The 21,668-nt window shown below is 39.4% G+C and overlaps 1 protein-coding gene across 3 annotated transcripts; it reads left to right on the forward strand.

Moving 5' to 3' along the window:
* The first annotated feature begins 9,893 nt into the window (after window positions 1-9,893).
* pan2 (poly(A) specific ribonuclease subunit PAN2) lies at window positions 9,894-21,668 on the forward strand. 3 transcript variants are annotated; one of them, XM_083920175.1, is made up of 26 exons: window positions 9,894-9,948; window positions 10,907-11,212; window positions 11,334-11,503; window positions 11,635-11,755; window positions 11,889-11,966; window positions 12,056-12,326; window positions 12,571-12,916; window positions 13,794-13,890; window positions 14,088-14,207; window positions 14,302-14,421; window positions 14,531-14,659; window positions 15,329-15,528; window positions 15,632-15,780; window positions 15,887-15,993; window positions 16,091-16,189; window positions 16,294-16,385; window positions 16,557-16,701; window positions 16,808-16,945; window positions 17,056-17,115; window positions 17,199-17,289; window positions 17,373-17,530; window positions 18,965-19,108; window positions 19,603-19,782; window positions 19,913-20,006; window positions 21,055-21,258; window positions 21,385-21,668. In XM_083920175.1, exons 2-26 carry the CDS (start codon window positions 10,925-10,927, stop codon window positions 21,417-21,419), a joined length of 3,636 nt encoding a protein of 1,211 aa, XP_083776301.1. In that variant the 5' UTR covers window positions 9,894-9,948; window positions 10,907-10,924; the 3' UTR covers window positions 21,420-21,668. The 3 variants fall into 3 exon arrangements, with proteins under 3 accessions (XP_083776301.1, XP_083776302.1, XP_083776303.1); XM_083920176.1 differs by having other exon boundaries at window positions 21,055-21,246; window positions 21,382-21,668; XM_083920177.1 differs by having other exon boundaries at window positions 21,055-21,246.

The following is a 21,668-nucleotide window of genomic DNA, read 5'->3' on the forward strand; positions in this document are numbered from 1 at the left end:
TACTGTTAGGCTTTGCTTGCATCTCTGGAAGTGTGTCTGTCTGTCTCTCTCTGTCCATCTGTGTGTCTTTTCTCTCTTTCTCTCTCCTTTTCTTCCTCCCCAACCGGTGCAGACAGATGTCCGTCCTCCACAGAGCTGGGTCTGTCTGACGTTCCTGCCTGTTATAGGGAAGGTTTTCGTTGCCACTGTACTCTACAGAGGAATTGTTGGGTCTATGTAAATCATAAATAAGTCATGGAGTGTGGTCTTTACCTACTCTGTAAAGTGTCCTGAGATAACTTTTGTTATGATTCGACACTATAAATAAAATTGAATTGAATTGAATTGAATTGAATCAGTCTTTTAGTGCTTCTGCTGACATGCATATTTATAAATAAAGTTATGTCCAATGAAAGCACTACAGATGAAGAACATCACCAGCATCTTCAGGGGACTGGTTGCACTGACTGGACTCTATGGGACCTTGGAGGTGACAGTAGATACACGTTGCACGCAGAGGGCTCTTGGTGTGGTGGGGGGTTCAGAGTAAGTTTTCGCCTTAGGGCCCTGAACTGGTTAAACTGGTCATACCTCTCCTACACTGCATATACTGTTTATAAAATATAATTTAACTACCCACACCAGTATATAAAGTACATGAACCACCTATAACATGAAAGATATACTTACACTTTAATACATGAGTAATCCAGACAGTGTATAATCATACAACATGATGCACAATGACAACTTTTACTTTTTATATTTTCAGTTAGGTCCGGGCTTTCGTGATAAACAACTAAACCATCTAAATTGATAATAACAAGCACTTCATAACTCAAGTTTATATTTTGCACTAAATTTCTTCATGTAATGAGAAAATAATCAGTGTTTTTTATTTGTTACGTGTTTAATTCACACAGGAGTATACAAAAATAGGCTTTAGCGTGTGGTTATTTTCATATAGACTTTTTGTTTAATGACTTACCAGAGAGCATGCTACACTGTGATCTATAGTATTACCTATTCAGTTAGGGCTGGACAATATATCGATACTATAGCGATATTGTGATATAAGGACTTGATGTCGTCTTAGAGTTTGGATATCGTAATATTGCATAAATGTTTTCCTGGTTTTAACAGTTGACTTATGTCATTTTCTTACTCATCTTATTCTACTTTACCCACTCAGTCACTACATCCACATTATTATTCATATTACTATTGTAAATTTGCTAATTTATATATATATATATTGTTTTATATTTCAGTTTTTACAAATATATGTTATCTGTATCATTGTTGTTGTTGACAAATAGCTTGTTTGTATAGCTGGAGTTTGCAACGAAAACAATTTCCTCCTGGGATTATTAAAGTATTCCAGATTCAGATTCTGATTATTTATCAAAAATCTTGTGTAAATATTTTGTGAAAGCATCAATAGTCAACCCTATAGCAATATCTATATCAAGGTTTTTGGTCATAAATGTAATATTTGATTTTCTCCATATCGCCCAGCACTTGTTTGAAACCTACTTCCAGTACTGATAGTGACTGATACCATGTTCCTTTTTTACACATGGATAAATATCCTCAGGATAAATGTACATGCAAAAGACCTTTTGTCTGTGACATAAACTTGTCCAGTGATGCTCAGATATTAAATTACTTGACTGAATAAGGGACGGGCAATATGGATTAAATCCCAGCCTATAATTTTATTTCATAATATGGATATTAATCATGATGTATCACAATGTGAAAGTCCTTGAGGAAGAAACCAGAATATTTGTTGTTGTTGTTGTTGTTGTTGTTGTTGTTGTTTTTGTTGTTGTTGGCTCATGCAGCAAAATAAGTACCTGACAAATCAAGGTCTCATCTCATCTTCAACCGCTTATCCGGGGTCGGGTCGCGGGGGCAGCAGGTCACACTGATAAAACCAACCTGTTAAACCAGTAGCTGCGTTAGCTTTCACTACCTCACCCCGTAGAGTTAATGTTACGTTTAGTGCACCAGCTTTTCACCCTGTGTGCCTTAAAAACACAAATGAGTCTACACTTGAGCATCAGTTGAGTTCACAGACACGAGAGAAAGAGTACGGAGTAAAATCTTTTACACTGAACTGAGACTTAAAGCCCCTGAACACCCACACAGGTGTTTTCACTTATCCTGGCTGATTAGACCTCTGCTTGGGTTGAAGGTGGGCGGGGCTTTGATGAGAGTTTGATGGGGATTTATGAGGTCATAAATGTCCATCTACCAATAAGAAGGATAAAGGTGAACTATGTCCTGCCTTAACAGGTGAAACAAAGCTAACAGGAGACTCAGGAAGATGTCAACCATTCATAGTAGACACACCCACACAGTCCTGAGAAGAGGTCTGATCAACGGATTAACTGAAAACACCTGTGGGTGTGCAGGGGCTGACACGGGCTGACACCAGCAGACTGCTTCCCAGTAGCACGAGTGTCATGTAGAGAAATTTAGGAAGTGACATCACAAATGACTCATGGTTTACATGTGCAGCACATCCTGAGGAACTTAGGTTTGCTGACTCCAGTCATTTATTGGAAAACATTTTTTATTATATGGATTTTTATTATTTATATATATTTATTCATGAAAACACTGAGGATCTGAATAGAATTTATTTATTAATGTAAAAAAGCAATAATAACGGTGAATATGCACCGAACTTAATATGAACTTAAATTCACAATTCTTGTCCGAAAAGCAGTAGGAAGAAGCAGCATGCATATAGTAGTCCTGCCCCTGTTCTATAATAATCTAATCAGTACTCAATTACACAAAACCAACTCTCCAACTCAGCATCCACCAATAATAACCAATAATAATAAGAATTTAAGAAGAAAGAAATAAGAAAAATTAATAACCAATAATAAGAAATAATAATGAAAAATAAATAAGTATAATAACCAATATAAGAAATAATAATAATATATATTATATATTATAATAATAATAGTAATAATAATAATATGCTTTATTTATATAGCATGCTTCAGAATACAAGGAAATTGTGCTTCACAGAAAAACAATCACAATGAAACAGTAAACAGGTAGATTTACATCAAAGCGTATTATTACAAGCATAAACATAAAGATAAGTGTTAAATATGATGAATAAAATTAAGATGACATGTAAAAACAAAAATGTAGAGACCCAAACATATGAGACAGGATACTGGATAAACCACCATATGTTCATTCTCTCCACACGTGATCAACAACATTATCAAGAATGTAAAAAAACAAACAATAACAACAACATCACCATCAGTGCACTTTACATTCCCCTTCCTCATTCCTGTACCTGGCAAAAAACATGATTTGATCTTTGTCTGATATTTATGCAGTCCAGTCCACAACATCCCCCCACACATTGATGTGCACACAAGAGTGGTGCAAAAACAACTTTGTTTCAAATTCTTCCTCTCAAGTTAAACACTTAAACTCGGACATGGTCACACAAACGTCCCATAGGATAAAATAATGAAGTGGGGCCATTTTAAATCCAAAAGGTCAAAGGTCAACTCCACCATGACATTATAATGTTTTCTGGTAACTGCAGTGCGTTGCTGGGAAGTCAATTATTCCTCGCATTGAAAAAGTTCAAATGTTACTGTAAAGTTGATAAACAACATTGTTTACTCTCCTTACGGCTCCACTCTGACATCATAATGTTCTGCAGAAAAACACTCTTCTGGTAAGTCTAGTTTTGATATTCCCAGGAAGTAAATGATTCCTTACATTGTTTGTGCAGTTTTAAATTAAAATAAAAGTCTTAAAACTGTAAACGTTGTTTACTCTCCCTCTGGCTGTTTTTTGTAATGTGCATAATGATCGCAGATGCTTTTGTAGGTGATGCCCACGGTAATATGAACAATGAAAATGCTTCATCATCCTGAATGTGTCTGTTTCTTTCACAGAACTTTGCCCGCACATATTTTACAAGGTTTCCAGCAGATTCTGTGGTCTGATATCACACCCAGAAATGTATTTTTGTTTTCTCTTTCTATCCTTCTGCATGCAGACTATTTAAATCACAGTGAACTGTATAACATGGGCTGAATTTCAGCAAACATGTTTTATTACAGTATGAGACAAATTATCTAAGTTATAAAGATGTATTGTTTCTGTTCTTCATAAGGAATTTGTTTTTTTATTGACATTATTATATCATAAATGTACTGTATACTATGTGCTCCCTGTGACCTTGGACTGGGATCTCTCCCGGTGTGGTTGGCCCCCCCAAAGGTAGCTTCCTCTAGACTCTTCTGTACCTCAGGTCTCGCTGCCCGGCCATGTCTCTGTAGTGCCAGCTAGCTTTGGTGTAGGTGTGAGTGTGTGTGTCTGTGTGTCTGCATGGCTGTGTGTGTTTATGTGAATGTGTGAATGAACGTATATACATTTGTATGTGTCTCTGTGCATGACTGTGGGAGGGTTGGGTTCTTTTAAACTTTCTTCTCCTGATTTTATTCGATGTTTCTCTTTTTCTGTACATCTCTGTAAAGCACGTAGCGATACTTTTCTGTATGAAAAGCACCATATAAATAAAGGTTGATTTGATTTGATTTGATTTGTATGTTAAATATAAGCCTTTTAAAATACAGGAAAAATGATGTTGAAAGAGTCAGACATATCATTTTCCTAGTATATATATATATATATATACTGTATATGACATGATAACATGAAAGTGATTTTATTAACATAATGTATGCACTGTAATGTACTTTTATGTTTCAAAATGATTAACCTGATATTCACTTCAAGGGATATATTTAAAAAATAAAGAAATTACATTTCTGATAAATAAATATTTGCAAAATGTTTCTTACATCCCAATTACTTAAACTATTTTGCTTAAATAAATACATACAAAAACGTTTCTTCTTCCAGGTCTCAGGAGGCTCTAATAACAGGCTATCATAAGTGTGGTTGTTTAGTTAAACTGTACACACAATCAGTGATCCATGTCTAAATGATCAGAAACAGATACATTTCTTACATCATGTATGACATAATAAAGTCACCCTCTGACTGTAACACACTGACATTCATGCTTGCGTCATCATTTGTGTGAACAAACACAAGCTATGTTCAGTATTTCTGCCCTGCACGTCACTTTTCATACTCACCACATAATTAACCCTTCACATATACAGTTTCACAGAGGTGCCAGTACATCCTTATTATTATTGTTGTGTTATTTTAAATGTGCATTAATTTCCCTTTGTTTGTGCACCTTAATGATTATATCATTAGTGTCTGACCTTTCTTGTAAAGTCCTTTGAAAAGTCAATGGGAAAGTAAAATTTGGGAGTTTTTACCCCTGAGTGGCGGGATGAGGGGTTGAATGAAGCAAGCTCCCTTGTTGAGTAATCTGGTAGCTTTACGCTGAGCACAAAGCTACTTCCTCTTCCCCTTAAACGTGACACCTTCCCTTTTGAGTTACTACTAACACATAACATTGCATCATCAGAGTGTGTGAGGGAACAAAGGGGCAGCCACTGACTGGGAGGAAGTATGCAGGAAGTTGTGGATCTCCGAAGAGCTGCAGGAGTGTTTTAGGAAAGCACAGCTTCCTTCTGCCTCTCAAAACATCTCTCTGGGTGAAGTTTTGGAAATTCATTCACAAAAACTGCAGGTAACTTCCCAAGTCTCCTTAGTGAGGGATTGTTTATCATATTTCAGTGTCAGGAACAGTCAGCATAAAAAAACACTGTGACATTTATGAACACATCATATGGTTTGTTATGAATGCCTTTATTGTGTATAAGAAATTACATAGAACAACTGATCGCAATAAATATATCCATAAATAAATACAATAAATATGATTTGAATAAATATGTGAGATAATAATTCCATTGGAAATACCTTCCATGTATACATGGCAGAAACAAGAGTGGAAACACTGTTGTAGATGCATCAGCAGCCCCTGGAGGCTGTACTAGAGACTTTGATCAATGTGATCACATACAGGATTCTTTGTGTAAACATTTTCATGCACTACATGCATTTCTGAGCGGCGCCTTCTGTGTGATGGGCCGGATCACCAACAGCAAAGACTCGAGCGGTGAGGATGGAGAAGGAGAAGAGCCTGTCCATGGTGTAGTGGCACAACAGAGCCTCCTGCCAGCCAGCGATGGTCTGAGTCTGTTCTTGGATGTGGGACTCCTGTAGAAACAGAAATAAACGTGAAGCTTTTACCTGACAAATGCTGCACAGAACGCTGACTCTTACAGATGTAAATAACCCTGTTGCTCCCAAAGCTTATTGGACTTTTTTGTGTGGAACATTTATTTCAGGTACTTACCTTCTGGTCATTCATCTTTGCTTTTGACTTCACACATTTTCTCATGTCTTCCTGCAGTTTGCGGATCGCCGGCTTCACTGTTCTGGCAACTGAGCAGCTTTGAAACCCAGCAACCCTCTCCACTGAGGAGTCGTAGCTTGCCAGGACGCTGAGCATCTTCTCAAGACACGTCTGAGGATGAAGAGAGGAAGAGAAAGACTTCACATCACAATCTGTACCTTTATGTCATTTGCTGTCAGTAATATGATACCATACAGTATACTGAAATTAATGTGATATTTTTTTGTGTTCTTTTTGTTGCTTACCGCAGACTTCTGTTTGAGGGTCTCAGGATCACACATGTCCTTCGCCTCCATCCAAGTAAGCGAAGTGGAGAAATCCATCAAATCGTTGGATCCATTTCGTGCCTACAGACAGATGTGAGACAAACATGCTCACTGACAGTGTTGCATTATATAAAGTAATAAAGATATCAAGCAATAAATGCTGTGATATACAGCTAATTTAAAGCGAATATACATACATGAGAGGAGTTAATTTAACACTAATGATAGTTTAAGGTGAGCAAAATATGCCCAGTCAGCACTTCTTAGTTTAAAAAATAATATCCCTGATATACTGCCATTAACAGACACTTTACAGAAATGCTTCAACATAGAAATATACATTTTAAAACATTACATTTATACAAAATATAATTTGAGTGAAAAAAATCTAGTGGCTGTTTGAAAGACTCATTTCAATGTTTTTCGTGTATTTTGCATTAATAATAAAGTCCAGGTAATAAAATAGAAAAACACCCCTACCTGTATTGATGCAGTCCGGGCAATGCGATTGAGCTCCAGAGAGCTGCTCCGCACACCCGCGCATGCATCCTGCAGAGTGTGGCCGTGCGGAGCGCAGCGTGCAGCCGCGAAAAACGCGAGAAGGGCAAAAGTCACAAAAGAAAAATCCATGGCGTTTTGTTGTTGTTGTTGTTGTTTTGGGGGCTGAGCTTTATCCGGTGGTCGGTGTGTCCTGCTGTGAGCTCGTCCCTGGGAGAGATGAGAGGGCTGCGTACAGCGCTGCTGCTTTTATCCCCATTATAATGACCTCACAGGGGTTTCCTCAGGTGAGTTCATGCTGAGTGCCAATCACTATTCACGCAACGCACACACATTCAGAATAATTACATCATGTTGGATCATTGTCGGTTATCGCATAACGGGAAGGAAAAGACCAGTGATTTAGATTGATTTAAATAAAATACATACAAAGTGAGAATACAGTCTAAAATGACTATATTAGATGTAGGAAGTATTAAAGGTAAAATAGGCAAAAGGGCTTCTTTCACAGTGTTATAGATTATTATTCTGTTTTCATTTTAAACATAAGAACATTTGTTATCAGTGTGGAGCCAATTTTAGATACGTTGTATACTTCTGGGTAGATTAGGATGCATTATATCATATAACTGTATCATATGTTTTATATGTTAAAGGTGTCAAATAAACGTAGAGGTGTAAATATTACAAAATAGATAAACAAACAATAGTTCCCTCTAAGGTGTAGTGGAGTAGAAGCATAAAGTAGCACCTACTCTTAATGGAAAGTGCCATTAAATAATTTCGGTTATGATTTGACAATATAAATAAAATTGGACTGAATAAAATGTTAACACTCAAGTACAGTATAATTATGTCCAAATTGTACTTAATTAAGGTACTTGAGTAAATGTACTTTACACCACTGGAAAAACACAATACGTGTCTGTTTTCATCAGGTAAACCGGGCTGTTATCAACAAGGTTATTTATAATATCGCTTTAAAAATATTATGTATTTTCCTGATCTCCAACCATCAATATGGGGTTACTTTAATGACATTTACTTAATATGCTTATCTGAAAATTAGACATGTTCTGATAGAGTTTTTTCCTTCGGCTGATACCAAGTAACAATGCATTAAAAACACACTTCCATAAACATTTACATATATATTAACAGCTGTATACCACTAACCCTGTATGGATGTGATAGGATTGCTATCTGGTTCTGGCTCAGGTTATACATACAGAGAATTCATACAAAAACAACTTTCTTTTGACAGTCATAATGGAAAAAGAGCATTATTAACTACTTTAAAGTAGTTTTTGAGGGGTTAGTTACATGATATCAGATCGTGCATAGACTCTTGATACCAATACCAGCATTAAAGACAGCATCTAAGAGCTCTGCTGAAAATATTTACTAATTTACTAATATAACAAGTGTGTGTGGTAGACAACACCAATTAACCTGAAAATGTCCTAATCAAGTTTCGCATCTATAGCTGTGTGGAGGAAGTGAGATTAACCTTTACATTTCAGGATGATAATGAGCAGAATTCTTCTCACAGATTGGACAAACTTTCCATCTGTGTCTGAGATCTGCCCCTCTGGTCTACCAGAGAAAAACGTTTGCCTTTCAAATGAATTTCTTTTCTTTTTTTTTCAGAGAAAGGAAACGATAAGGGAAGGCAAATAGATTTTCAAGCTTCCTTAATCTTTCCCATTTATGTTCTGTGACGTGGTAAATTAATATATGACTGCAAATGACTCATTTAGTGCACAGCAATATGATCAAACAAATTGAGGAAGCAGGCTTTTTATTCCTCATTTATTAAGTAATTAATTTAAAACATTGGTAAAGGTGGAAGGAGTGCTGATAGCTTGCTTCTTCAATTCATATTAACAAGAACAAATATGTAAAGTTACTAACTCTGCTCCTAAATTTGACACTTTTATAAGAAAATCACTGACATTTTGTGCATGGACCATCAAAGGTAATATATTTGCTGATTAATTGTCTGTTGATTAACTAATCGTTGCTTCCAATAGTTATTTCAGGTTTGCAAATTTGCAAAATTATCTCAAACTAGTAGCCAGTGGTGGAAAAAGTACTCAGATCTTTTACTTAAGTAAAAGTAGCACAGAGTGTAAAAGTACCTTATTACAAGTATTTTATAGTATTATTTTATTTTAATGATTTACAGAAAATTGTACTTACAGTATGAAAAGAACTCATCATGCAAAATGTCACCATTCAGAGGGAAAATGACTTGGGGCAACTGTGGTGCAGGAGGCAGAGCGCTGGTGCTCGAAACCATAAGGTTGGAGGTTTGATCCTTGGCTCTGTTGGAGTGTCCTTGAGCAAGCCGCTAGAGCCCTTGTTGCTCCCCAGGTTCTTTTCGCACTGTGGGAGTAATAAAGGCTGATCTTATCTCAACACAATTCATATTTTGTTAAATGATTATATGTTTAATGGATATAAAGCAGTCAAATCAATTTTTTTTTAAAACATATAAAAAGAAAACAGAAAACAATAGTATGACATAACTAGAAAGCACAGAGATACATAAATAACACATACTTGATTTTTTTTTTTAACATATAAATAAATAAAAAACTAAAAAAAAATCAATAAATGAAGGTACATGTATCACAAAATTACACTGCGCTTAACGGCAGGAATAGTTACATGACACTCACAAACCCTGCGGTTCTTGAACGCACCTGTCTACCCCGGAAGTGTTTTTTTGTTTATGTGTTATTGTTGTGAATGAAGTGAGCAGCATGGGCTCCTGTGCCGTTAGACGTATCTCAAGAGGTCGGTGTTGACTTTATATTCATATTTCATTAAGTCTTTCAGTATCTTTGAAACACAATGTCTCCAGTAATGCAGATATTTTGAGTGTAAAAAGGACTAAATGCATTAATAACAGTGTCTCTCTGCTCCATGCTAACGCTAGCTTCTGGGGCTAGCTGCCGTTAGCCAAAGCTAGCGTTACCCTGAAGATGTGGATCAATACTTATGTTTGGTTTACTAAAAAACAACTCGGTAAATGTATTTATTAGCGGAGATCTTCCACAGGCGGTCCTCAGACTTAATGCACATTTTCAAAAACATGTCTCAAAATATACATTAACATGAATGCAACGTATTCTTAGAAAAGACACATTTGTTGATAAATAAATGAAAACATTAACACAACCTTGATGATAGACTTACTGGCGTATAGGCAAGGAAGCCACTGAAATAGTTACTTAGATAGTTATTGAGTAAGTCACGTAGGTAGCCACTTAGAACTATCAAGGTAGTTACTAAGGTAGTTATTAAGGTATTTACTAAGGTAGTTATTAAGGTAGTTACTAAGGTAGTTATTAAGGTAGTTACTAAGGTAGTTATTTAAGTAGTCACTTGGGTAGTTATTAAGGTAGTCACATAGATAGTTATTAAGGTATTCATTCACAGCTACAATTGAGCTGAAGGGTTCAAAGTGCCATTCAAATGTAGGTTTAACATTAACATATGATGTATACATATATGGATATGTTAACAGTGATCATTGTAATATCTTAGTATTGTATGCACCATAAAAAGCTGTTTGTATAGGCTTTAAGCCGCCCTAGCTGTTTAATATGCATCTAAATTTAATACAATATTAGTCTAAGGGGGGTCCCTGCTTCGCCTCTCTTTCAGCTGAGGAGTCTTTGGCTTAAAACACATTAAAGTCCCCTGAGCTAGAGTGGTATTGTTGTTTACAGAAGCTTTCATTCTTCTGCAGGTTGATTTAGCTGTACCCATGATGAACTTTGACAGTCTCGACCCTGGGATGGGTGAGTACCCATCCAGCCTTCACGGGACTCTGGACGCAGGGATGGAGCCCTCCATGGACCCCCACCTTAACCCCAGCTTACTGCAGGGCGTGGAGCTCGATCCGGAGGGGCTGGCCGTGACAGGCCCCGATCCTGTGCACCTCATGGAGGGGATGTTTTCAGAGCTACACAGTGCAGTTTCAGAAGTTGGCATCCCGGTCACTGCAACACATTTTGATCTCCAGGAGGAAATGCTTTGGATGGGAAACCACAGAGTAAGAGCTTTGAATATGATGGAGTTTATATTGTTTCTGAAACATGCAGGTTGCTTCCAGTTTAATGAAAATGCGAACATACTTTGTTATTCTTCTTATTCCTTTTAATTATTATCTTCAGGGTCATGTGACCTCATTCTTCGGACCTACAATGGGACGCCACTCTTCTTTCCAAGCGAATGCAACAGATGACATCAGACAAATTCAGAGTTTGGAAACAGGCGTCCTTTTCCTTTCCAAGTGTAACCTCAAATGCCACACTCGAGGGGGCCTTGTTATGTTTGATTACCCGTAAGTGTCACAAATTATTGTTTATGCTATATGTCCTTGTGCTGAGATTGATTGTCGACAAACTGCAGCTGTAAAGTGATGTATTCTCTCACATATTTTATGACTACTGGTAATGTGTGTGTGCATTCCAGGATGGACGAAGGAGCTGATATGCACAGTCTCCTCATGACCAATAACAACACCGTGCTCATGGGTGGATTACAAAACTATGCCGTTGAATTTGACTTGAATACTGTTCAAGAAACTCAAAAGGTGAGAGATTACTAACAACCACTGCTATCTACGTATGCAGCACAGCACCACATATATAATTTTCATATAATATCACAACATACTTAAAAGCAAGTGATTGAGTGTTTACTTTCTTGTCATGTGTAATTGACAGTTCAGTGTTGAGGTACCTGGAGTGGCAATAATGCGCCAAACCGGTCGTTACTTCTTCTGTGGACACACTTCTGGCAAGGTAAGGACAAAATGATCACATCAGTTTGTGAAAGATGTTTTTTTTGTTTGTTTACACAACACTCAAAATCACCCCTGTTAAAAAAACAGATTACCCTTCGGGACTTGCGTAGCTTCAAGACGGAGCAAGAGTTTGATGCGTTCTCTGGCAGCCTCTCGGACTTCGATGTTCACGGAAACCTTCTGGCTGCGTGCGGGTTCTCCAGCCGAGGAATGAACGGGTTAGCATGTGACCGATTCCTCATGGTGTATGACCTCCGTATGATGCGAGCTGTAACGCCACTTCAGGTGCATGTGGACCCCCTCTTCTTGCGCTTCATTCCGACCTACACATCACGGCTGGCGATCATCTCACAGACAGGTATCAACCGGAGAACGTGGGGTCACCTTCATGCAAGTTTTGTAGTCAGTGTGTTTGTAGACGTATTTTATAAATGTGACACATGCTTTTCATTATAATAACATCAAGATTAATATTCTAGGCACACTCTCAAATACCTGACCTTACACCTTACTGACTTTCACAATTGAGTGAAAAAGTTTCCTGAATACTGGCACATGTAGCTTGGAAATAATGTAGCACTTCCTTTTTTTCTTTTGTCCAGGTCAGTGCCAGTTCTGTGAGCCCACTGGTCTTGCAAATATGGCCGACATTTTTCACGTCAACACCGTGGGCCAGCTGCTCATGAGCTTTGATGTGTCGGCCAGCAAACAAGCCTTGGTCTTCGGGGACTCCGGGGGATGTGTTCACCTGTGGTCTGATGCTCCGGAGGTTTCATTTAACGACTACTCCCGGGAGACAGAGTTTGCTCTGCCGTGTCTCGTGGACACCCTGCCTCAGCTGGACTGGAACCATGACCTGCTGCCTCTCTCGCTTATCCCCATGCCGCTGACCAGCACAGAGCAGCTGCTGTCGGACTGGTCCGCGACATTGGCTACACCCAGCCCCAGGTAACACAGTCACAAGTATTAGTCAGAGAGCTCCATGATTGTTCAGAAACTTTTAAAAACACTTCAGTAGGTTCACAATGCTGCACTGATTGACTATAGTTTATTTGGGGCCATCCCAGATACACCACATCTGCTGCTGAAAATTGTTCCCACACTATTGACTTTTATAGGAAATGATTCAGCCTTTGTCAAAAATTGTTTTTGTTAAAGATTTACGTCTTTAGTAGGAGGAACCAATGAGCTTGGGACTGAGTGCCACAGACAAGATAGGGAAGTTGGAAAGTATTGAGAGACAGACTCACCCGTTTTTGGTTTTGATCTTCTTATAGAATTTGGTGACAACAGCAGAAATACAGAATATTACCAGCTTGATCTTTGTACTGGTGCAACTTTACATGAAATGAAACCAAAACATCAAACTGGGATGTATTATCTCACTGCACACAATGAAACATATTTAGTCACAGTGTGGAACTTATTCATTTCTCTTTTTTTGCAGCGCTTGGCTGGCTAATTCTCATGAAGTGTGTTACTTCATGTTATGTTGTGAATCACATGTGGAACTATTTGAAAACAAATTGAACTGCCAGACTGAGAAACATCACATTTTACATCACTAGTTAATTGGTCTTAAATGTGACTTGAAATGTTAGTTTGCCTGTCCAGATTTCATTAAAATAATTCAGCAAATTTGAATTATGCTCTGTAAATTTGAACCTGTCTGAAAAGTGTTTCATTGCTCAGTGGGAAACGCAGAAGAACAAACACTTTCCCCAGCCAGGGAGATCAACTTGTAACATCACAATCAGACGACGCTCATCCATTTTGCTCTTTTTTATTAAATGTTTTCCACTAAGAACGCTGTTCTTTCCAACAGACGAGCGCCTCCTGTGGACCCTGAAATCCTGCGCACAATGAAAACCGTTGGGTTCATCGGTTATGCAGCAAATCCTCGTACTCGCCCTCGCAACCAGGCATGTCAAAAACAGTCAATGTTGATCTTACACTACTTCACAACATCCTCTTGTTGCTGTAGAGGCTTTCAAAATAGTTAAACACATAAAAAATAAAACGCAACAGCCTTAGTATGGTGTCATTTCCACTATATTTAGATTTAGTTCAATTTAGCTCAGTTTTAACGATCTAAAATCCTTTTCTGTGTTGGTTTCAGGTCCCTTACAAAGTTAAAGATGTGGAGCTAGACTATGATAATTACAACCAGGTCCCTGAATCACCAATTGGGCGCGATGAAGAGCCACACCTCTACATGGTGCCCAAAAAGTACAGAAAGGTCAAACTTATGGTTTTATTATTCAGTTGATTTTTATCTTATAATCATTTGTTTGCTGTTATAAAAACATGTTTCTATCTTTATGCCGCATCAGGTCACAATTAAATACTCTAAACTTGGACTCGAGGACTTTGACTTCAAACATTACAACAGAACCTTGTTTGCTGGCCTGGAGCCTCACATCCCCAACGCCTACTGCAACTGCATGATCCAGGTAAGATGCTTTTTTCTTTTAAATTTCATGACTATACAGAAGATGTTTTTTTTTTGTCTTTGACCCATGCAGAGTCGTTGCTCTTCTGTTTTCTGTGTTGGCATATTAGGTGTTGTATTTCCTGGAGCCGATCCGGTGTATAGTGCAGAATCATTTGTGCCAGAAGGAGTTTTGCTTGGCCTGTGAGCTCGGCTTCCTCTTCCACATGTTGGATTTGTCACGAGGAGATCCATGTCAGGTAGTTATTTGTTACTCTTTCTCTGAATACCGGTAGTGCTGTTTGTCCATACACATGGGCTCTGCTTGGTTTGACTCGGCACGTCAGCCCACCACAGCAGAGATTTCCATTTCCATTACAACAGGGCTACCTGCTTGAAGGTGTGTCTTCAGATGCCCAGCTTTTCAGGGCTTTGGCTCCATAATAGCTCTGTGTATTTTGGCTGTATTTCATATTTTTATTTTCATAAAATGTACCTGAATTCACAAACGTAGGATATTGTAGCATACGTTACTGTTGCAACGTATGCTGTTGGTATTTTCAAGCTGGCGAGTAAGTGTTCAAAATGATGCTACAAAACGGTGGATAAACACATTTAATTTCCTATAACGTCTTCATTATAAAAGTCGCTCTTATTTTGTTATTTAAAAGCTTTAATTTTGAAGCAGTAAAATCTGTAAATGTTTGTTTTTCATCAGAAGTAACTTAACGCGAGTCCTTTACAGCTGAAAGTGTAAGTGTAAAATAAAACGGTTAGAAACTAAACTTCAAACCACAGAGATTCAGTTAGAGGCCTCAGAAGCAGTCGATGTATATAAAGGTCGATCCCTGATCCACATTATGTTGTAACTGCACATTGTCTCTCATGTAGATTTCCCGAACCAACCTCTTCTATCTCCTTTCCTCAAGGCCAGTAACTTCCTCCGAGCATTTCGTACCATCCCCGAAGCCTCAGCGCTCGGTCTGATCCTCGCAGACTCAGACGAGCAAACGGGGAAGGCCAGACTCGGCCGCTTAATCCAGAGCTGGAACCGTTTCATCCTGACCCAGCTCCACCAGGAGACACAGGAGCAGGAGGGCCCACAGGCCTACAGGGGAGCCAGCAGCAGGTCAGACCAGCCAACGCGCCCAGTTCACAGTCTGGAGGAATTCGAAGCTTTTGCAGAAACAAGTTTAATTTATTTGTGCTGTGTCGATGATACATTTATGCAGTTCTCTGGGTTCCTCTGGTGACTCCGCCATCGGAAAACTGTTTGGATGTGAAGTTGAAAACAGCAGCCTGTGTCGCTGTGGCAAAGAGACGGTCCGCTCCTCCCTCACGCTGCTCTTCACCATGCATTACCCTGAGCAGAACTCTCAAGGTGAGTTTACTCTTTCGCCTTTAGTACCTCAAGCCTGGCCCTGGGAGACAACCTGGGGCAGATAGAAGTTTGTTCACAATATATTCATTTCTCTTTGACTCGTCAGAAAAAACAATAATGGAATACGACTTTGCTGAGATCTTGAAGAAGAGCATCTGTCTGGAGCAGAGCACTCAGGCGTGGTGTGAAAACTGTGAGAAGTATCAACCCACAGTGAGTCCCAGCTTCCAGCTTATTATTTGAGCTCACATGTGTAGCCTGATTTCCACCCTGTTCGCCATCATGAGAGTCCCTCTGTGTGCTGCTGTAGGTGCAGACACGCAACATTCGATGTCTCCCAGATGTCCTGGTCATCAACTGTGAGGTGAACAGCGCTAAAGAAGCCGAATTCTGGAAGGTCCAGGCGGAGGTAAACGGAAAAATGTCATTTTGGTTTTATTTCCATCCTGGCAAGTTTCAAATATACTTACTGTTGTTAGTTAAATTAATTAATGTGTTTGTTTTTCTTCACAGTACGCCTTCAATAAGGCCATGCAGAAAGAGGCAATGGAACCTGCAAAACCAAAAGAACCTCCACCGCCCATGCCCACAGAGTGGTGCTTGGAGTAAGATCCCTTTAAAATCAAATGAATAGGGTTGCATACTTGATTTTTTTTTTCCAGTATCAATTAATGATTTTAATTGATCTATCAATAAAAAATAGAGTCTGACAGTAGATAATGCTCCCGTGAACATCACCTGAAACTTCACTTTCACCTCACTGTGCATCCCTGTAGCGGGGAGGATATAGCGAGCATGGAGGGCTTCACCTTTGACACACGGGCGGAGGATCTGCGGCACGTCTGGATCCCTCTTTCTCTCAAGATGTCCATCAGCAAAAGTCAGGGTCTGGAGATCAGCAGCTGGCCTGAAGGAGAGGAGGTGAGGAAGAAAGATCTTCATTAAAACACTGATTTTAATGCTTTATTTTTGGCTCATGTGTAAAGATGTACTTGATTACTAACGACTCTTTTCATCGACTGATCAGTTAAGTGCTGCTGAAGAAGCGGAGGGCGCTTCTGTCTACGACTTGGTGGTCACGGTGCCTCACGTCCTGGATGCTCGCACCGGTGGAAACTTGGTTGCGCACATCAAAGTGGGAGAGACCTACCATCAAAGAAAAGAGGTGAGTGAAAAAAAAATTCAGTCTGTCAGAGAGACTTGTTTCTGCAGAGTTCAAACTGTAGTTGATGTTTTATATCAAATCAAAACTGACATCTAAAATGTTTGTTTCAGGGAGTCACTCATCAGCAGTGGTACCTCTTCAATGATTTCTTAATTGAGCCAATTGACAAGGTAAATGTTTGATTTAATTTATGCTAATGATAGAGCATGTTTTCAGTCATGTAAAAGTATTGTTCTGTTTTTATTTGACATAGACTGAAGCCGCTCAGTTTGATGTGAGCTGGAAAGTGCCCGGCATTCTGTATTACGCCAAGAGGAACTACCACACCAAATACGACCTTCGCAGTAAGTCTGAGGGCGTTCGATCTGGAGATTTTACTCGTAGATTTGCATCAATTTACCCGCTCATGCTTCGCTGTTTGTCTCAGTTAAAAATCCCATAGACGCCAGCGTGCTGCTGACAGAGGCCTCGTTGGCTCGCAAGCAGAGGAAGAGTCACGCCACTTTCATCCCCCTCATGGTCAGCGAGATGCCGCAGGCCGGTGACTTGGTGGGGCTGGATGCTGAGTTTGTCACCCTCAACCAGGTGAGTCTGAGTTACAGAGACACCGCCTCACTCTGTCACACAGGATGTTTAAGTGGACTCATGAAACCAGGTTACTCAGAGTTTCCGGGTGTTTACATGCACTGGGGTAACCTGGTTACTGTAAAGCCGAGGATAAACTACTTCAGTAATCAGATTTTCTCGTGCTCCTGACCATATTTTAGAAGCTACTTTAACTATATGAGAAGATGACAATGACACTCTGAGGTGGTGACATTTTGGTTTTTGTAAATGTATTCTTTATTAGAAAGTTTGAAACAATTCAAATTTAATTTTTCTCTTAAATACAGATAGCAGACAGTAGTTTTGTTCGACTGTGAATGAATGTAAAATCGCGTTTACCAGAAAGTTGCTTTCCAGTTCTGACACACTCTTACCGTATTGCCCAGTATTTACACGTACCGCAATACAACGCGGAGGTTAGTTTGACCATCTTTTTAGGAGGCCGGCTTGACTGCACTGTTCTGTGCTGTTCTCAGTGATTCAACAGATTTTGTAGTACTGCTGACTTTTAGCAGCAATCGTTGTGTGGCATATTTTGCAGAGGATATTTGTCTCTTCTGCTCTTCTGAAACCAAACCAACACTCCAGATGACAGTCACGCTCCAGGATCTTCCTATATCAGGGTTGTCAAACTCCAATTCACGGTGGACCAAATTTAAAAACTGGGACAAAGTTGCCGGCCAAACTCAATATTTACTAAAAAAAAAAAAAAAGACTGCAAATGTGCATGTTTTCCCTTCTCTCCAGATGTGTAATGTTGAACCTTTTCAGTGTAGGTCCTTGTACTTGTCGTGGGGTTTCTTATGTTTGATTCTTTGGTTACAGCCACGGTGGCTCTGCGGACGAGACAAACAGCTCTTTACCTTAAACAGATAATCTTGTAAGCTGCGTTGAAAGCTCCTTTTTTCCATCTTTCTTTTGGCCATTTTTGGGGAGGGGTGGATTAAGTTTGTCCGAAGAGACGTGAATTCAGGACAGTGATTGGCGTTAAACCTATGGAGCGAGTGGCAATTTCACTTTCAGCCGTGCTTGTTGTTGCTGTGCGTAATGGTACGACATCACGTCAACAAGTCAAGTTATTGCATTCTTTGTCATCCAACTTTTCATGATTATGTTTTACATATTAAAAATGATAACAGTATTATCGTAAACAATACGATATGAACAAACTGATTTAAAAAAAAAAGAAACCCTTGATATATTATGAAAAACAAAACAAAATGATAGCCTGACTTTAATCAGCTAAATGTGACTAATGCTCAATTGTTATATTAAATGTCAAATTTCTATGATCTAAACAATATTTCTATTTTGTACATTGTGTTGATGCTCATACAAATATTGCTGTGGCTATTGACAAGTCCTTTTTTTGGCGATAAGACCCTTAAACCTCATGATTGTGTGCGTTTGCAGGAAGAGGCAGAGCTTCGCAGTGACGGCACCAAGTCGACCATCAAGCCCAGTCAGATGTCTGTGGCCAGGATCACGTGTGTGAGGGGTCAGGGGTCCAACGAGGGGGTGCCCTTCATCGACGACTACATCTCGACTCAGGAGCAGGTGAGAGCGAAACACCAAGAAGTTCTACAAATACATCACTACCATTTAAAGGAAGAGCTGAGTGTTGTGGAATCAGAATATAGTACGTGGGGATGACACCTTTCCGATCAAGGCCTCTATCACGTTGCCTTCATCGTCATCAAACAGTGCGTCCTTTTGTTTGTGTTGATTGTACACTCACACACACGCAGGGTAAAAACATTTGGTCAGCCCGCGGCAAGTTCAAGCGATTCTGGAAAGTTCTGAAATGAGAAGCGCGTCATTCATGGCAGACAAAATTTAAGTTAGCGGTTGAAGTGTGTTTTGTTCTTCTGTGTTTTCTTTAGCAGTTCAGTCCCTAAAGCACAATCTGTAAACACCACAACAACAACATTTCCCATCTGACGGAAGCGTCTTTATTCATTAGTTCTGATGAAAGTCAAACATTAACCCTGAAGAGACACGGTGCTTTTCTGAACTTAACCCAACGTGTCGACCCCTCGTCCTTCTTCCAGGTCGTCGACTATTTGACACAATATTCTGGCATCAAACCGGGAGACCTGGATGCGAAGATATCTTCAAAGCATTTGACCACTCTGAAGTCCACGTACTTAAAGCTGCGTTTCCTCATCGACACTGGAGTTCGCTTTGTTGGTCACGGTTTACAGAAGGACTTTCGGGTTATTAATTTACTGGTGAGTTGGATTTGTTTTGTAAATGACTCATTTAAGTTTATATTAAAGTGGCTGTGTCGTGCATGGCAGTGCAAAAAAATCCCTATAAAAGGAGCACCGGTGTCCTAAATCTGTCTTTGTTGTTTTTAAGGTGCTGAAAGACCAAGTCGTCGACACTGTCTACCTGTTCCATTTACCCCGAAAGAGGATGATTTCTCTGAGGTTTCTCGCCTGGTACTTCCTGGGTAAGTTAAAGCGGCTGTAATCAATATTTTCTATTAACAACCAACCGCGTTGCCTTATGTAATGTTAAAGACATCGCTCGTAGTGACAAATCTACAGAGATATACGAGATTTGATGTTCTACCTGTTAAAGGGAAGGTTTTCGTTGCCACTGTGTGCACAAGATTGCTGGATTAATACTGCATATTATAACTATAATAATTATTTCTACTTTTATTCAAGTTAGTGCGACTTGTTGCTGCTCATGGGGGAATTGTTGGGTCTATGTAAATCATAAATAAGTCATGGAGTGTGGTCTTTGCTTCACTTTATATGTAAAGTGTCTTGAGAAAACTTTTGTTATGAATTGGCACTGTAAATAATATTGAATTGAATTGAAAAGATACTTCATAGGGCTTTGAGGCGTCTTCTCATGTTTAACTGTCTGACCCACATCTTTACAGCTCTGGTTCACTCTTACCGCTCTAAAAGCATAGGTTTCAGACGCAGCAGGCAGCTGTATGCAGAGAAAAAAACACACACTGCACATCACCCGCTCAGCACCAAACAGCAGACAGACACAGTTAGAGACCAGCTGGTGAACACAGTGGGGCGTTCAGCAGCTGAAGAGACAGATATGTCTCTCTCAGGAGTTTTGCAGACACCAAAACAGAGTTTTACGTTCAGGTGGACAGACATAGGACATAGGAATAAATGTTGCTCTGTTTCTGCTGGGTGTGTAAATAAGAAAGTTAGACATATCCCCTTAAATTGTCATAACGTGTTAACGTTTTATATACAGCTTGTTTCAGTTTCCCCCTTAGTGGCCAAAAAATCAATTATTTTAACCTTTTAAGAAGAAGACAATAAAGAAATAAGCAAATAAGCACACACTTTTCTGACCTTTCTGTGGAAAAGCAGGTGGCCTAAACATTAGTTGATTCTCTGTTGTTCAAGTCTCAAAAGATTAATTTAGATTAATTTCCAATATCTGCATCATAAACTTAATAACGGTTGAGATGCACCTGACTAGTCTTTCCTAATTTTTCCTTTTTTCCATGTGGCTCCCAGACCTCAACATTCAGGGGGAGACACACGACAGCATAGAGGATGCGCGCACCGCTCTGCAGTTGTACAGGAAGTACCTGGAGCTGAGTCGCGGAGGCGGTAACGACGAAGTGAGGAAGGTCCTGAAGGGGCTCTACGAAAAAGGTCGCCAGCTGGACTGGAAAGTCCCAGAAGCGGACACGGGAGATGGTCAAGGTAGCCCAAAAAGTACGGTCTAACATTGAATGAGATGTAGGCTGATGTTGATGATGTATTAATGAGTTTATGGTAGAGGGCTTCATGGGAAACTGAGTCTGTCTGAGTGGATTGAAAGCACTCTCCTTCCTTCAGCAGGTGCTGCTGGGTTTCCCTCTGTGATGGGGCTGTGAGCTGCACCTCGACACCTTCAAGTCCAAGAGCTTGGACTGACATCTGCTAGTTCAGTTAGTGTCGTATTATGCATTTATTTTTGTATTGTGTACAGAGTTTATGAAGGTCTTTGTCGCCTAAACATGACTGAACAGTTTTAATCATGCCAACATTTGTACTTTTCATCTCGAAAAGGTTTTCAAAAAAAGGAAATTTGTATTTAATGATTTTGGAGCCGTTTTTTTAAATAAATAAACGTATCATGAGAA

The sequence above is a fragment of the Echiichthys vipera genome (genome assembly GCF_963691815.1).
Source record: "Echiichthys vipera genome assembly, chromosome: 9".
NCBI classification, from domain to species: domain Eukaryota; kingdom Metazoa; phylum Chordata; class Actinopteri; order Perciformes; family Trachinidae; genus Echiichthys; species Echiichthys vipera.

What these genes read in the sequence shown, in the direction of transcription:
- pan2 (XM_083920175.1), top strand. Translation starts at nt 10,925, where the DNA reads ATGATGAACTTTGACAGTCTCGACCCTGGGATGGGTGAGTACCCATCC. An exon ending in GGCGATCATCTCACAGACAG is followed by an intron (nt 12,327 to 12,570) that starts GTATCAACCGGA and finishes TCTTTTGTCCAG; the next exon opens with GTCAGTGCCAGTTCTGTGAG. An exon ending in TGCCCAAAAAGTACAGAAAG is followed by an intron (nt 14,208 to 14,301) that starts GTCAAACTTATG and finishes ATGCCGCATCAG; the next exon opens with GTCACAATTAAATACTCTAA.